The sequence below is a fragment of the Pipistrellus kuhlii genome, unplaced genomic scaffold (genome assembly GCF_014108245.1).
Source record: "Pipistrellus kuhlii isolate mPipKuh1 unplaced genomic scaffold, mPipKuh1.p scaffold_m20_p_11, whole genome shotgun sequence".
Taxonomy (NCBI): domain Eukaryota; kingdom Metazoa; phylum Chordata; class Mammalia; order Chiroptera; family Vespertilionidae; genus Pipistrellus; species Pipistrellus kuhlii.
The window spans coordinates 45909185-45923592 of NW_023425416.1; the positions used below are offsets into that span (position 1 = coordinate 45909185).

General features: G+C 53.0%; 1 protein-coding gene across 3 annotated transcripts in view; it reads left to right on the plus strand.

The window, feature by feature from the left end:
• Positions 1–455: 455 nt before the first annotated feature.
• The window catches only part of ENTPD3 (ectonucleoside triphosphate diphosphohydrolase 3), a 30787-nt gene continuing 16834 nt past the window's right edge, over positions 456–14408 (plus strand). For 2 of the 3 annotated variants that reach the window (XR_006741160.1, XM_045579443.1), the window contains exons 1-4: positions 456–488; positions 685–736; positions 4160–4287; positions 10675–10792. Coding sequence is in view for 2 of the 3 variants with exons in the window: in XM_045579443.1 (XP_045435399.1) it covers positions 697–736; positions 4160–4287; positions 10675–10792 (286 nt within the window). In the remaining variant the exon portion in view is untranslated. Of the gene's footprint in view, positions 506–684; positions 737–4159; positions 4288–10674; positions 10793–14408 lie in introns of all 3 variants that reach the window. The other variant, XM_045579444.1, reaches the window with a different exon arrangement.

The window sequence follows — 14408 nt, forward strand, 5'->3', positions numbered from 1 at the left end:
AGGGCCGGGGCGGGAACGGAGGGAGACGAACCCCAGCTCCTCGGCGGGCGGCTGGGGAACGGGGGGGCGGGGAATGGGGGTCCCTGCCCAGCCGGGCTGGGGGCTCGCCTTCCCCCCGAGCTGAGCGCCTGTGCGCGGCCGGAGATGCGCTGGGCGCTCCGAGGCCGGGGACTGCGGGGGGACCGGGCCTCCCGGATCCTGGGGCGCTGGCTCCGGGGGTGCGGTGGGGGGCGCCCCGCATCCCCTGGCAGCTGTTCCCAGCCCGGGGCTAACGACACCCCTCTGCGTCTTGAAAGGACGACCCCGGGCTCGCGGGCCGCGACCGCGCACGGAAACCTCGCTGGTGGCGGGGTTTGGAGAGGTTGGTTCTGCCTGGAGCTGCGCGCAGGTGGAGGAGATAATGCAGGAAAAGGCAGACTTAGTTCTGATTTTGTTTTTGGGTGTTTTTTTTTTTTCAATCCTTGCGCCTGGGGAGGGGACGCTGGAATGTAAGCCGCAGCTTTGGGTCTATCCCTGAAGTTCTAGGCTCACCCCCCAGCCCCCCTTGCCCCCGCCCCCCTCCCCCGCCGCGGGGTTTGACCGGGAGCACAAGGGGATGGGTCTGTGTGTTAACCGCGTGCGAGGGTTTTGAACTTGAGCCAGGGGCCGTGGAAACGTGACCAGCCTGCGTCCTCTCGCCCGCAGCCGGCAGGAAAGATGTTCACGGTGCTGACCCGCCAGCCCTGCGAGCAAGCGGGTGAGTGTCTCCCCGGGCCGCCGGCGTGGCTCTCCCCCATCGCAGGGGAACCCCAGCATTGGCTCAGGGTTCTGGTCCCGGCGGCCCCCCCGCCGGTGGCTGTGCGGTATCATCCTCTCCAGCTGGATGCGCAGAGCTGCTCACCGGCTCCCACCACGGGCATGCCTCCCGGGAAAGTAATGCTTTTCATCCAAGCGACACAAAACAAGGGCGAACATGCAGGCTCCGATCAAACGGTTTTTCCGGTTTGCATAATCCGCTCATTGGGCCCTTGTGGTTTCCCTTACCCCGTGGTGTGTGAGGTTGGCTTCAGGATCGTGTTGATTTTGCGATGAACTTCAAAGTGCTGGGAGCTTTCCTCCTTCAAGCACAGCATCCTCCAGCCCCCACCACCGTCAGCATTGTTCCTGTGGATGCTCCTGCAGGTACATGTGTGGAATTCACACACACACACACACACACACACACACACACACACACACACTTCCAAGTTTGCCCCACCTGCCTGCCTTTGGAGCACTCTGCCATTGCTCCTGTGAAAGCCAGGAAGCCTCTGACCTCTCCTCTCCCAGGTGGGCCCATGGTAATTACCGTGTTTGTGTGTCCCGCCCTAATGATATAGCACAGCCCTAGGCCCTGTGCCCTACATGAATGAGACCTTCTCTAGTCCATTTTGCTTCGTGCGAGATTTTTTTCTGCTGGGGCAAGTATTTGCTTAAGGTAATCACAGCGTTTTACCCCAAATCTGCTGAGGCGCGGAGGACTGGGGAGGCGAACGTGTGTCTGTGGTCAGGAGACTGCTTACCTATGACCCCGCCTCCCACCGGTGGCTAGATGCTCTTTTTTTATAAATATATTTTATTGATTTCTTTTTTACAGAGAGGAAGGGAGAGGGATAGAGAGTTAGAAACATCAATGAGCGAGAAACAGCGATCAGCTGCCTCCTGCAACCTCCCACTGGGGATGTGCCAGCAACCAAGGTATGTGCCCCCTACGGGAATCGAACCCTAGACCCCTCAGTCCGCAGGCCCTCGCTCTATCCACTGAGCCAAACCAGTTTCAGCCAGATGTTGTTTAGTTGTGCCCCACCGTTGGGTATTCTTGTCTTCCAAGAGGATATGATGGTAGGATAGTGGGGACAAATTTATACCATTTAAAAAAAAAAAGGGGGTGGGGAATTGTATCTAAGGAGCTGATTTACTTTGATCTCCAGGTTTTCCCCTTCACACTTTTGACATTTTAACACAGATCTGTTAACATCACACCTACAGACTGACTTGTTACATTCCTCCCACGGGACAAGTTTCACCTGCAGATTAAGCTCCACCATGTCTTGTTAGGGGTGGGGGGTGTCCCTTAAACTGACATTGACAGGTGTTTTTTTTTTTAAAGTTGATACAAGAGCCGAAACCGGTTTGGCTCAGTGGATAGAGCATCGGCCTGCGGACTGAAGGGTCCAGGGTTCGATTCCAGTCAAGGGCATTTACCTTGGTTGCGGGCACATCCCCACTGGGGGGTGTGCAGGAGGCAGCTGATCGATGTTTCTCTCTCATTGATGTTTCTAACTCTCTATCTCTCTTCCTCTCTGTAAGAAACCAATAAGATATATATATATATATATATATATATATATATATATATATATATATATATATATAAAAAGTTGATACAAGAGCTTGCCTCTGTGGATAAGCTGGTTCCTGGTGGTCTCCAGCGTCAGAACAGTGACCTAGGACCTGACGGTCCTCCATGGTGGCTGGACCCCTTCAGCTGCTGCTACAAAGGAGCCAGCAGAGAGTAACTGTGTGTTATTTTACACACACACAACTCCCGCCTTCTGTGGAATAGGTTCCCAGGGGTGGGATTGCCAGTCAGATGGCATACCTGCTTGCTGTTGTCAGTAAATACTGGCACTCTGCCTCCCACTGGTGCTGTGTTAGTGCTCTCTCCCAGGGACAAGGTAGAAGATTGAGGCTGTGAAGCGACCACCTCTGACGTTGGGAAATGTCTGTGGCAGCGTCGACACAGCAGGGAGATCAGATGGGGCAGAAATAAACTTCCATGAGCCCACCCTAGTTGGTTAAGACCTAATCTGCTTGTAATCGTTCAGTTTAGCAATATTAGTTTAAATTTAATAGACATAGTTTGTTATGATACATTATGTATTGTACAAGTAGAGGCCCCATGCAAGAAATTTGTGCATGGGGGTGGGGGTCCCTCAGCCCAGCCTGCACCCTTTCACAATCTGGGACATCCCTCTCATTTCAAGACTGCTGGCTCCTAACCACTTGCCTGCCTGCCTGATTGCTCCTAATCACTTGCCTGCCTGCCTGGTTGCCCCTAACCATTCACCTGCCTGCCTGCCTGACTGATCACCCCTAGCCATCTCTGCCTCGGCCCCTGCCACAGTGGCTTCATCTGGAAGGATGTCAGGAAAGATGTCCAGAAGGTTGTTCGGCTGTCCAGTCTATTTTGCATAGTTCTTGTTTATTATTGTAGATATGTATATACATTATATATTATATAATACATGCAGTTATATAATGATCTTTACTTAGTGTCTATATATTTAAGAGTATTCATGTGCTTGTTTTTTGCTTTTAAATGGGTAGAGTTTACATATTATGATTAAAATACAAATCCTAGCAATTACATGATCCCTTTGGGACGAGACATGGGGATTGGGGTCTAATTTGTCTTTATGAAGATCTAGGGAGACCTAATGCCTTCACTGTAGACACAGCAAGCATCGCTGAGTGTGAGTTCTTATTGGGAACCCAAATGCTTTAGGAATTTAGACATGTTATATCAGTTGCTCTACAATAGTGAGTCATTAATTATATCTGAAGTACCATATTAATTTCTTCTTATTTATCTGAGATTAATTTTAAATGAAATATTACCTGCTTTAATGAAAAACCCATGTTTTTCTAATCTGCACTGAAACAAATGTTATTGTAAATCTTCTCAGGGACAACCAGTAATATGCATAACATATTTTGAGAAATACCAGAAAACTAAACTGTGCATACCGAAAACTAATATAATACTGTACACAACATATATATGTATATATATAATGTAAAATATAATATGTACAAATTTTATTTATATGTATAATAAAAACTAACATATATATATATATATATATATATATATATATATATATAAAATGAATACGATGCTACATAAAACTAAATACCAGAAAACAAACCATGCAAACACGGTTTAAGTCCACTCTTTGGAGGAAAGGCAAGTGGGTACTAGAGCCCAACTGCTTCTCCACCTTGAGCGTGTGGGCATCTCTACAGCCAGAAGTGACTTGTACCCATGACTGTGCACCCAGCTCCTGGGCTCTGCAGAGATGGCGAGTGTCTAGTTCCTGCCTCCCCCGCGTAAGTCTTCTCGGTCTTCCCGTTTCAGGCCTCAAGGCCCTCTCCCGCACTCCAGTGGTCATCGCCTTGGTGGTCCTGATTGTGAGCGTCGTGGTCCTCGTGGCCATCACCCTCATCCAGATCCACCAGCAGGAGGTCCTCGTCCCGGGACTGAAGGTAAGCGGGGAAGGGTTGGCATGGAAGGGACGCAGTGGGCTATGGCATCACTCATTCTAACGCCGAGAGAGATAGAGAGCTAGAAAAGCATTCTCCCCGCCTCCAGCTGGAGCCTGGGAAGACGGTGTGAGACCCCAGGGAGAAGGTCCGGGCATGCTGGGTTTGTGATGTTTGAGGCGCCAGTTTGATTGTGGGGACACCTTTCCCAAGGGCTATGTGGTTTTGCTTTGACCCCTGACGATTGGAATCAAAGCATGACTTTGTGGCCAATAGCAAATGGCTGCCAAAGACTTACCAACTTGTCGGTTTCCCCAGAGCACACATCTCTCCCTGATCACGAGTGGAGGGCAGGAGAGCCAGGCTCCTCCTCTGGGTGAACAAAATCTCAAGGACTTGAGAAGATCTCCTGGAACTGTGTTTGGGCCTACAAATGTGCCATGATCCCTCTAACTCTTCCCCCCCTCTCGCCGCCCCCCCCCCCAAATTTCTCAGGACCTTATGCTCTGTTCCAGAGACCTCTCTCAGCCCGTGATACATAAGTGCATCCCAGACGGCCTCCTGGAGGACTCTGGCAGGCTGAGAATCATGAATATCGCCCAGCCTTGGCTGTAAGAATGATGGGAGGGAATCCTATAAGGGACTGTCAAATGAAAGGCAGACAGTCATTGATCCCTTCTGCCACATGAGTAGAGGTCAGCAAACTTTCTGCGAAGGGATAAATAGTACATATTTAGGGTTTGAGGGCCATTTATAATCTTGTTACTCATACTCTCTTTTGTTTTGTCTTCTTAACTCTTTAAAAATGTCAAAAACCACCTGGCCGGTGTGACTCAGTGGTTGAGCATTGACCTGTGAATCAAGAGGTCCCCAGTTCAATCCCTGCTCAGGGCACATGCCTGGGTTGAAGGCTCGATCCCCATTAGGAGGCAAGCAGGAGGCTGCTAATCTATGTCTCTTATTAATGTTTCTCTCCCTCTCCCTTCTCTCTCTAAAGTCAATAAAAACATACTTTAAAAAAAAAACAACAGTTAAAAATGTAAAAACCCTTCTTAGCTGGAGAGACATAGGGCCAAGCTCATCTGTGTTATTTGAATTTGTGCATTCATTGCATGTGCCCTGACCAGGGATCAAACCTTGGCGTATCGTGATGATGTTCAGACCAACTACACTACCTGGCCAGGGCCAGTGGAATCTCCTTTAGCCTTTACACTTGGCCTCACAATTCCTTCTGCGTCTTCCTACTGTTAGTGACTGCTCCGCGGCTATATTTGAAGTAGACGTTTTTAAAAAATATATTTTTATTGATTTTTTACAGAGAGGAAGGGAGAGAGAGAGCTAGAAAGGTCGATGAGAGAGAAACACCGACTAGCTGCCTCCTGCACACCCCCTACTGGGGATGTGCCCGCAACCAATGTACATGCCCCTGACCGAAATCAAACCTGGGACCTTTCAGTCCGCGGACTGATGCTCTACCACTGAGCCAAACCGGTTTCGGCTGACGTAGACGTTTTTAAAGATAAGAAACTACTATCGCCGTGGCTCGGGGTCTGCAGGAAATGTAGGCAGAGCATGGATGTGGGGTCTGAACCGTCCCTCCGCCTGCAGTCAGCATCCAGATGCATAAGGCCTCTACTTTGTGGAACTGCCCGGGGTGGGAAAAGGACCAGTGGAAGGGGTGGGCAGGGCAAACGCCTTCATCTGTAAAATCACCCCTCGGGCCCACAGAAGCCAGGCGTGGGCTGGTGAAGGCGGTTGCCAGCCGCTGGCTCCCACTCATTCTGGGAGGTGAGAGGTGAGTCCTCTGTCCAGCCTGGGGGACATGAGGGGTTCGAGGACTGGAAGAGGGAGCTGAAAAGTAGACCCCGAGGCATACGGAGGGCACCATGGAAGGAGAGGGCCACCCATGTTCAATGCTACTGCCCCGGGTGGGTCCCCTTAACAAAGATCTGAGTGCAAGCAGGTCATCTAGGGATGGTTCCAGAAGCACAGAGAGGGGAGGGGGATGTGAGGCAGGAGGAAGGCAGTCTCTGGGGGGCCTGTGAGCCAGCAGGTTACCCCGTGGGCACCTGGGACTCGGTCCTGCTGGGGCTGCCTGGAAGTCAGCGCAGAACCCACGGCAGGGCTGTCCTCCACAGAGGGGGAGGGGCACACGGAACACCTGCCTCCAGCTCTCCCTCTCTTGGGCGTATTTACACGCCAACACCCATCACTCATCAGTTGAGAGGCAGCTGATGGATGCTTCTCCCCGGGGAACGGTAACTCCGGTGTTTCTGGCACATGATGCGCGCGGGTTGGCTCAGGCCACGAGAGAGAGGGTCTGCGGACAGGAGGAGAGCGCAGGGTTGGCCATCACGGCGGGAAGGTCTGAGGGACCGTGGGCAGGAGCCCCCGTGACTGTTCCCTGTAGATACAGTTATCATTACCCCCCTTTGCAGGGGAGGACATAGAAGGACAGAAAGGGGAATAATTGGCGTCCCAGAGTTACACAGATGGGACAGGGCAGGACTGGTATGGAAGGAGGGGCTTTTTAAGAGAGAGAGAGAGAGAGAGAGAGAGAGAGAGAGAGAGAGAGAGAGAGAGAGAGAGGGAAAGAAACATCAATTCATTGTCCCACTTACTTATGCATTCATTGGTTCCTTCTTGTACGTGTCCTATCCGGGCTTTGGACCCCAAACCCTGGTGTATCAGGAAGATGCTCCAACCCACGGAGCCACCTGGCCAGGGCTCAGAGGGGCTTTTTAATCCCTGCAGAGTCTTGCTTCGGGCCCAGGCACCCCTGTCAGGGACAGGAAGTTGTGTAGCGTTGGGAGGTTGGCTCAGAAGGGCCCTTCTGCCTCACCGGCCCATTAACGTGAGAAAAGACACCCGCTCCGGGCCAGCGGAGCCAGGAGGAGGAGGACAGGCTGGGAAGAGAACGTCCACATGCAGCTCTCCTCAGCGCCAGCGGTCTGTCCTCTGGCTGGGTGTGCGGGGAGGAGTGGGAAGGGAGAAGGGGGAGAAGGGGGAGAAGTGAGGCGGGGGCTGGTTAAGGTGGGGGATGGGGGAGGGGGGGAGGGTTGACTGAGTAAAGAGGGCGTTTTCATTGTCATGTTTATGTTGTCATACCTGGAGCCCCCTTTTCCTTGGTGCACACCTGACAGTTGGTTAGGAGGAGCCAACCCCACCGTGGCCTGTTGGGGGCGGGGAAGGGGGGGCGAGGAGGAGGCGGGATGTTCCTCAGGACCCTCGTGAAAGGTCACGGTGTCTGGCAATTCAGTCCAACCAGAGCTTTCCTAACCAAGGCTTGCCTGAGTTTAAGAGCGCAACTAGTAAGACTTAGTTAAGGGTCAAAATGCCCCCCGGTCCCCTTTTCACTGCTACTGGTCCGACCTGCTCTACCAGCTGCAAGTGTAAACACGGTGACATCACTGTTCCTTTCACTCAGCCCCCACTGGCTTTGGTATCAAGTCCCGGATCTTCCTCCTGAGCCTTCCTGTCCCCACCTCCCATCAGCCACTGTCCCAAGCCCTGGAGCTGCTCAGCCCGGTGTAGCCCATGATGTCACTGTTGAAGAGGGAGGGGCCTGCACCATCTCAGGGTTTCCAGGGGCGCGGCTCTTCAGCAGTGACATGGGCCACTCTCCCTAGCTTTGTCATTACTGTCCTAGGCACAGCCACTGGGCTCCTCGGCGTTGAAACCATTCCTTCCGACCCCCTCAAACTGGGGCCCACAGCCTGGCTCTCTGGGGCCCACCTGCTCTGCCCCTGCAGGGGGGCAGTTGGTTTCTTCCTTTCCAGAAAGCCTGGGCTCCTTGTCCAATGGGGACCTCCTCCCCAGCCAGACCTGCATCCCCCGTAACCAGGAGTTTGATTTCAGAGACTTTTTGTTGAACAGCCGGTCTGCCAGGCCGCCTCAGGCACCTCTTGGCTAAACAGGCCCCTGCTAGACTGAGCCCTGGGAACTGGATGGAAGCGTGGGGAGTAGGAGGACAGGTGTGAGAGTCCATGAGACCCAGGCTTGATCCCAACGCTGTGCCCTTGGGCAGTTGCCACGGGAGCCTCGGTTTCCCCATCTGTTTAATGGGGATGATGGAAACGCCTGCATTATATACGCAGAACCAGGAAAGCACGTGGTGCCGTGCCTGGCGTATTAATAAGTCCTAAGTAAATATTTGCTGCTACTTTTATTCTCTTATAGTAACAGGAATGATGATGATGATAGTAATACTGCTGCGACTCCTGACAGTAAAGAAATCTGAGGAAGCTGAATTCATGACCTTCGCTTTTGCTCTTGCCAGAAGCTCACACGGTCCTTCCGTTTGGGGCCACAGGGTCCATGAGGAAGGCTGTTTCCCGTGGGCTAACCCACATCCCAGCCCTGTTCCTCTCTGAAGCTATGTTAGACAGAGGGTTCCTTACTGTTTCTCACCCCAACATCACCCATCCGGCTGACCTGAATGGAACTCATCCCCTCTCCCCTCCTCCATGGAGCCACACCGATCGAGGCAAAGGAGCTCTGAAACCTGGGCACAGACCCATGTTCCCACTTGAAAATGTCAGTGATCGGTGTTGGGGGCGAGGATCGGTGAGACTAGAAGTAGCACTGGGCCTCAAGGCTGGCCCCTGTCCTCACATCAGCAGGTGCCCTGGGGGCTGCCATCTCTCCAGGGTCACCAAGCCGAGTCTCTGGCTCCCCACCCTCACCCCCACCCCCACCCCGTAAGAACTGGATTCCAGCTGGATTCCACATGAGAATGGATGTTCTTCCTTCTCCCTGGCCTAGGCACAGCAGTCCCGGGCTTCAAACACAGGCAAACGCATGCTTTGTGAAGGGTTGGGACAGAGACGTAGGGAGAGGCAGGGACCCCCTGGAGGGAGTCCCTGTTCCCTTATTCTCTCTCTCCTGGGGAAGGGGGATGGGGGGAGAGGGAACCAGACCTGGAAGGGCCGGTACAGGGGTGCGGATCAGCTCCACAGTGGGAGGGAGGAGAGAAAGCAAACATAATGTGGAGCTCAGGCCTCCCTCCTGCCTGCTCTCCCTCCTGCCTTTGGGTTTCGACCGGCACTTTAATCTCTCCGAGCCTCTGCCCATCTCTCTGCCCGGGAGGGACGGCGAACAATGACTCCCTTCTTCCCCGCGGAAGGTGTCGGGTCAGGATCCCGATCAACATTCGTCAGACTGAAGGGCTGAGATTAAGAGGCTGCCCAAGTTCAAATACCAGTGAACACAGGATGTTCTCCCTCACGTCGGGGGGGAAGCTGGGATGTGGGAGCCAGAGCAGCAAGTTTTTATCACTTGGTCCCATTTCAGACGAAGCAAAAATTCGCGAAGTAGAAAGTTGGAAGCCTCCTACATGTCTGGAATCGGGGAACCGGTTCAATAAATTACTGTAACTCTGTCAGCGGACGCGGGGAGTGTACTGAAAATGGCTCTGTTGGCAGGGAGACAGGTTCCTAACATCATTTTAAGTAAGAGAGAAGCGTTGGAAAAGACTACGTACACTATGTTCCCGTGTTGTTTTAAAGACATATGTCTAGCCCTGGCCCGAGTGGCTCAGTAGGTTGGGTGTTATCCCATGCACCGAAAGGTTGCTGGTTCGGTTCCCGGTCAGGGCACGTGTCCAGGTGGCAGGCTCGATTCCCAGTAGGGGGCGTGCAAGAAGCAGCCGATGGGTGTTCTGCTTTCACGCTGATGTTTCTCTTTCTCCTTTCTTCTCTAACAATCAATAGAAGAATCTTTTTAAAAAGGAAAAATAGGAATACTTTAATTTTGAGGGCTGATTCAGATATTCACGCGTCTCCCTTGTGCGAACACCCCACCGATAGTTCCCTTTTGGTTGTTTATTCCAGGAAGACAGGCATGGGAAGTCTGGAGCGTAGAGGGCAGGAGGTGACTGACTGTTCATTTCCCTCCTGAGCCCCAGGGGGCTCTGTCCCCGACCTCAGAGGTCTGGAGGAAGGGGACTCACGGGCCTGTCTTTTTATCCAAGGTCCGTCCTCGAACACTACGTTTCAGCCTTGGCTGCATGAGGAGTCAGTCACCAGGGGAGCTCTAAGAACTGCTGATGCCCGGACCCTCTCCGATGGATTCCGATGGAGAGGGTGTGGTGCACAGGCTTGGCACTGGGAGCTTCCAGAGCTGGTTCTGGATTCTAATGTGTGGCCACGGCTGAGAATCGTGCCCTAGGACATCGGCCCTCCCTCCCTGTGTCCCCTCCTCCCCCCACAGTCCAAGGGGACAGCACTGGTCTGGAGCACATAGTGTTTTCTTCTCAGTCAGCCCTTTCCTACGGGAAGCAGTGTGGATAAAGCTTGTGAGAGTGTTCGGGGCCTGCCGGGGAAAGCAGTTTCCAGAGAAGGCCAGCCCATTTCTGACCTTTCTGACCCCTTCCCCTCCCCCATCGTGCAGTACGGAATCGTGCTCGATGCCGGGTCTTCCAGAACCACCGTCTACGTGTACCAGTGGCCGGCGGAGAAGGAGAACAATACCGGAGTGGTCAACCAGACCAGCAAGTGCAGCGTGAGAGGTAAGGCCCCGGTGGGGCTGTGCGGTGTCCTTGAGGGCCGGGAGGGGTCCCGAGAAGCTGCCTGGACTGGGGGGCCAGGAACCGGTGAGATCTGCCTGTGCTGCTACTCGTCAGTAACCGTGACCTTGAGTCAGTCACTGCCCTTCTCTGGGCGGCCGTGTTCTCATCTGTGAAACATAGAGGCCTGCAAAGACCTTGTATGCATAGATGCACAACCCATGGACACAGACAAGAGGGTGGCGAAGGCAGGGGTGGGAGTGGGCTGGAGGGGGTCCTTGGTGGGGGGGAAGAGGACATATGTAATACTTTCAACAGCAAAGAATTTAAAAAACAAATAAATGAAACAACAGCAACAAAACCCACAGAGGTTGGGGGGGAGGGGGTGTGTGAAGAACTGTGAGTGGTCTGAGAGGTCACCTGCCGCGCTCTCGTGCATGCTGGCGGGAGACACACAGATACAGGGCCGTTGGTTATTCACACAATAGCAGTAGCCAGAGCATCAGCGCGTCGTCATAGGCTGGTTCTCTGAGGAGGGTGCAAAGCGGGCCAGACAGTGTCTGCTCGCACAGTGGGCTGTGTTACAGAAGAGGAACCTGAGCTGAGGGAATCTGAAACATTTATAAAGGGCACTGAGCGTGCCTGCCTTCTGCGCTGGGTGCAACTCCTCTCTGTCCTCCGAGCCTGTCCGCTGTGTAAACATCCTTGAAAAATAACCCAGAACAAAGGCAATCAGTGTCTGTGCTCATAAAACATGCAGGAACACGAGAGACACGTTGTCTCCCAGCAGGGGTATTGGGGGGGGGAGGGAACGGGGTGGGGTAGGGGGGATGGGCAATACAGAAACAAGGAGGCCTGGCTCTGTTCCCAGTGACGCTTTATGCATGGACCCCGAGATTTTGAATTTCGTATCATTTTCACGAGTCGCAAGATACTCTTTCTGCTTCGTTGAACTCCTCTGCCCACCGTTTTAAAATGTAGAAACTGCCCTGACCCGTGTGGCTCAGTGTGGGTGTTGTTCTGTGCACCGCGAGGTTTCTGGTTCGATTCCGGGTCAGGGCACAGGCCCAGGTGGTGGGCTCAATCTCCATTGTAGGGCATGCGGGAGGCAGCTGATCAATGATTTTATCTTACCATTGATGTTCCTCCCTCTCTCTCTCTCTCTCTCTCTCTCTCTCCTGGCGGGCTCAATCTCCATTGTAGGGCATGCGGGAGGCAGCTGATCAATGATTTTATCTTACCATTGATGTTCCTCCCTCTCTCTCTCTCTCTCTCTCTCTCTCTCTCTCTCTCTCCCTTTCTCTACGAAATCAATTTAAAAAAAAACCCCCTTTTTTTTTTTTTTTTTTTTTTAAGAAAAAGTTGAGAGGCAGAATTAGCCTTTCCTAACAGTCTTCTTTTGAAAACAAGGGAGAATTCTGATCACCTGCTCTGCTGTGGAGAGCATCCTGGCCTGGTCTACCCTGATGCATAGGTGTTCCAGTTGGGTTTCAGCTAGGGGTACCAGGTGGTGACTAGAGACCCATGCATGTTGAAGGAGCAGGTAAGAAGAAGGATTAGGCTGAAGCCGGTTTGGCTCAGTGGATAGAGTGTCGGTCTGCGAACTGAAGGGTCCCAGGTTCGATTCAAGTCAGGCGCATGTACATTGGTGGCGGGCATGTCTCTGGTGGGGGGTGTGCAGGAGGCAGCTGGTCGATGTTTCTCTTTCATGGATGTTTCTAGCTCTCTATCCCTCTCCCTTCCTCTCTGTAAAAAATAAAAAAAAAATAAAAAAATCAATGGAATATATTTACAAAAGAAAAAGAAAAGAAGGATTAGACAGAAGAGTGATAAAGTGCAACACAGGCCTGGCAAAACTTCAGCCAATCATAGTTTTCTTTGGACTGAAATGGCCTGGAGTGGCCAGGTAGCTAGACAGTCCTTCCGCCTCCAGGCCTTCCTTGTTGCCACCCTGGGAAGAGCCAAGTGTTGAGCAGGGCAGCTCCCTATGGGGCTGAGGCAACCCCTGACGTTGCTGGTGGCTGGGACAACATGTCTTTATGGGATGGGCGTCTGCGTGGCACCCCTCAGGGCTCATCACAACGAGGAAGTTGGATGTTTCCCGGTGCTGCTTGTCGCCTTGCTCCGACCTGAGCCAGAAACCCCATCTCTATTCTCCCGATGTCTGAGCTGTTTCCCTGGGCGTGAGAGAGAGCATCAGGGTGCTTGTTTAGAAAAGAGAGACCCCCCCCCCCCATTTCAAGAAGAGAGGAGAGTGGAGAATAGTGGTTAAGACGTCCCCTCATCCCTGCTGTGAGCTCTGGAAAGGTATCTCGACCCCCTCATCTCTCAGACAACACGAAGCATAGCAAGAGCAAAGCCTCCCCCATAGGAAAGATATTTGAAGATTAAATGGCATCATACATGGAAAGCAGGTAGCAAACGCCTGGCACACACTGAGCACTCCATACGTGTTAGCTGTTATTGTTCACGGGGCCTCACACGTTAGGTCCTCGGTGCCAGAGTTATAGGGTCTGTTTGACCCGGGAAAGCTGCTTAGCCAGATCAGCCCTGATGTCCCTCTGCTGCGTAGGGAGACGTGCGACTGTCAAGGGAAGGAACACGGCAGCCTCTCGGGGGCGGGGGCCTCGGGCCCCCCAGGGTGGGATTTAAGGGTGGAGCGAGGTCATGGAGCCACACCGCCTCCATAAACGGATCGCCCCTCCTTTGATCCAGAAGCCTCAGTGATCCACATTTACCCTGACCGGCCAAAGGACCACAAGCGAAGGCTTAATGACAGAGCTGACTTTGGTTAAGAGTCACCCCCTGGAGGACATGTGGCTTCTCGGAGGGTAATTTGGGTTTCTGGTTTCTCAATTGCAAATTTCCCCCGGGACTCCCCCGCCTTAGGCAGTCCCGGTGGATGTGGAATGCTTGCTTGCCTGGCTGTGTTTCCAGAATGCCTGGGCCCTCGGATATGTATTTCCCGGGCCTCCCTGGTGTGTGTCAGTCTAGGTTGCTGCTCTTTTCCGGGTGTCCACTGGGTGCTGGTCCCTGTGCTGGAGCTCTTATTGGGGGGATTGGTTCCTTGAGACCCCTCTTCTGTTTCGCTGTGGGCGGCGCTCTTGCCTGCTGCTGCCTCCTCCCACAAGGGACACTCGTGTTTTCCATTTACACCGGTGCTTAGGACCTCCTCAACCCCCACGGGAGCCTTCTCCTCTATGGAAACCCCTCCAAGAGTCGCCCTAACGACCAGCCACTCCGGTGTGGACAGCACCCTTTGCTCAGACACGTATGTCTCATGCTGCTGTCCCACCGGGAGTAAGTTTTGTGTCGTCTACCCACCCTCCGTCCCCAGGTTGGAATACAGTTTTAACTCTGTCCTTGGGGTTGAGAATCCCAGTGTCCCAAGAGCCTATGAGCCCAATCTTTTCCCCCCTCTAGGGGTCTTAAGGGACCTTATGTGAACAGGGGACATGCTCGGATGTTCCAAGGGTGGATATTCTAGCAAGGCTGCTAACCAGCCCCCATCCAGAGGCCGGCTCTGGCAGAATATAGTTTGTTTGCTGCAGCTGGGAGCAAAGGAATCCCTTCCTATAGAGTTGGTTTGAAATCTCATTGACTGGTTGATCCTTACTTC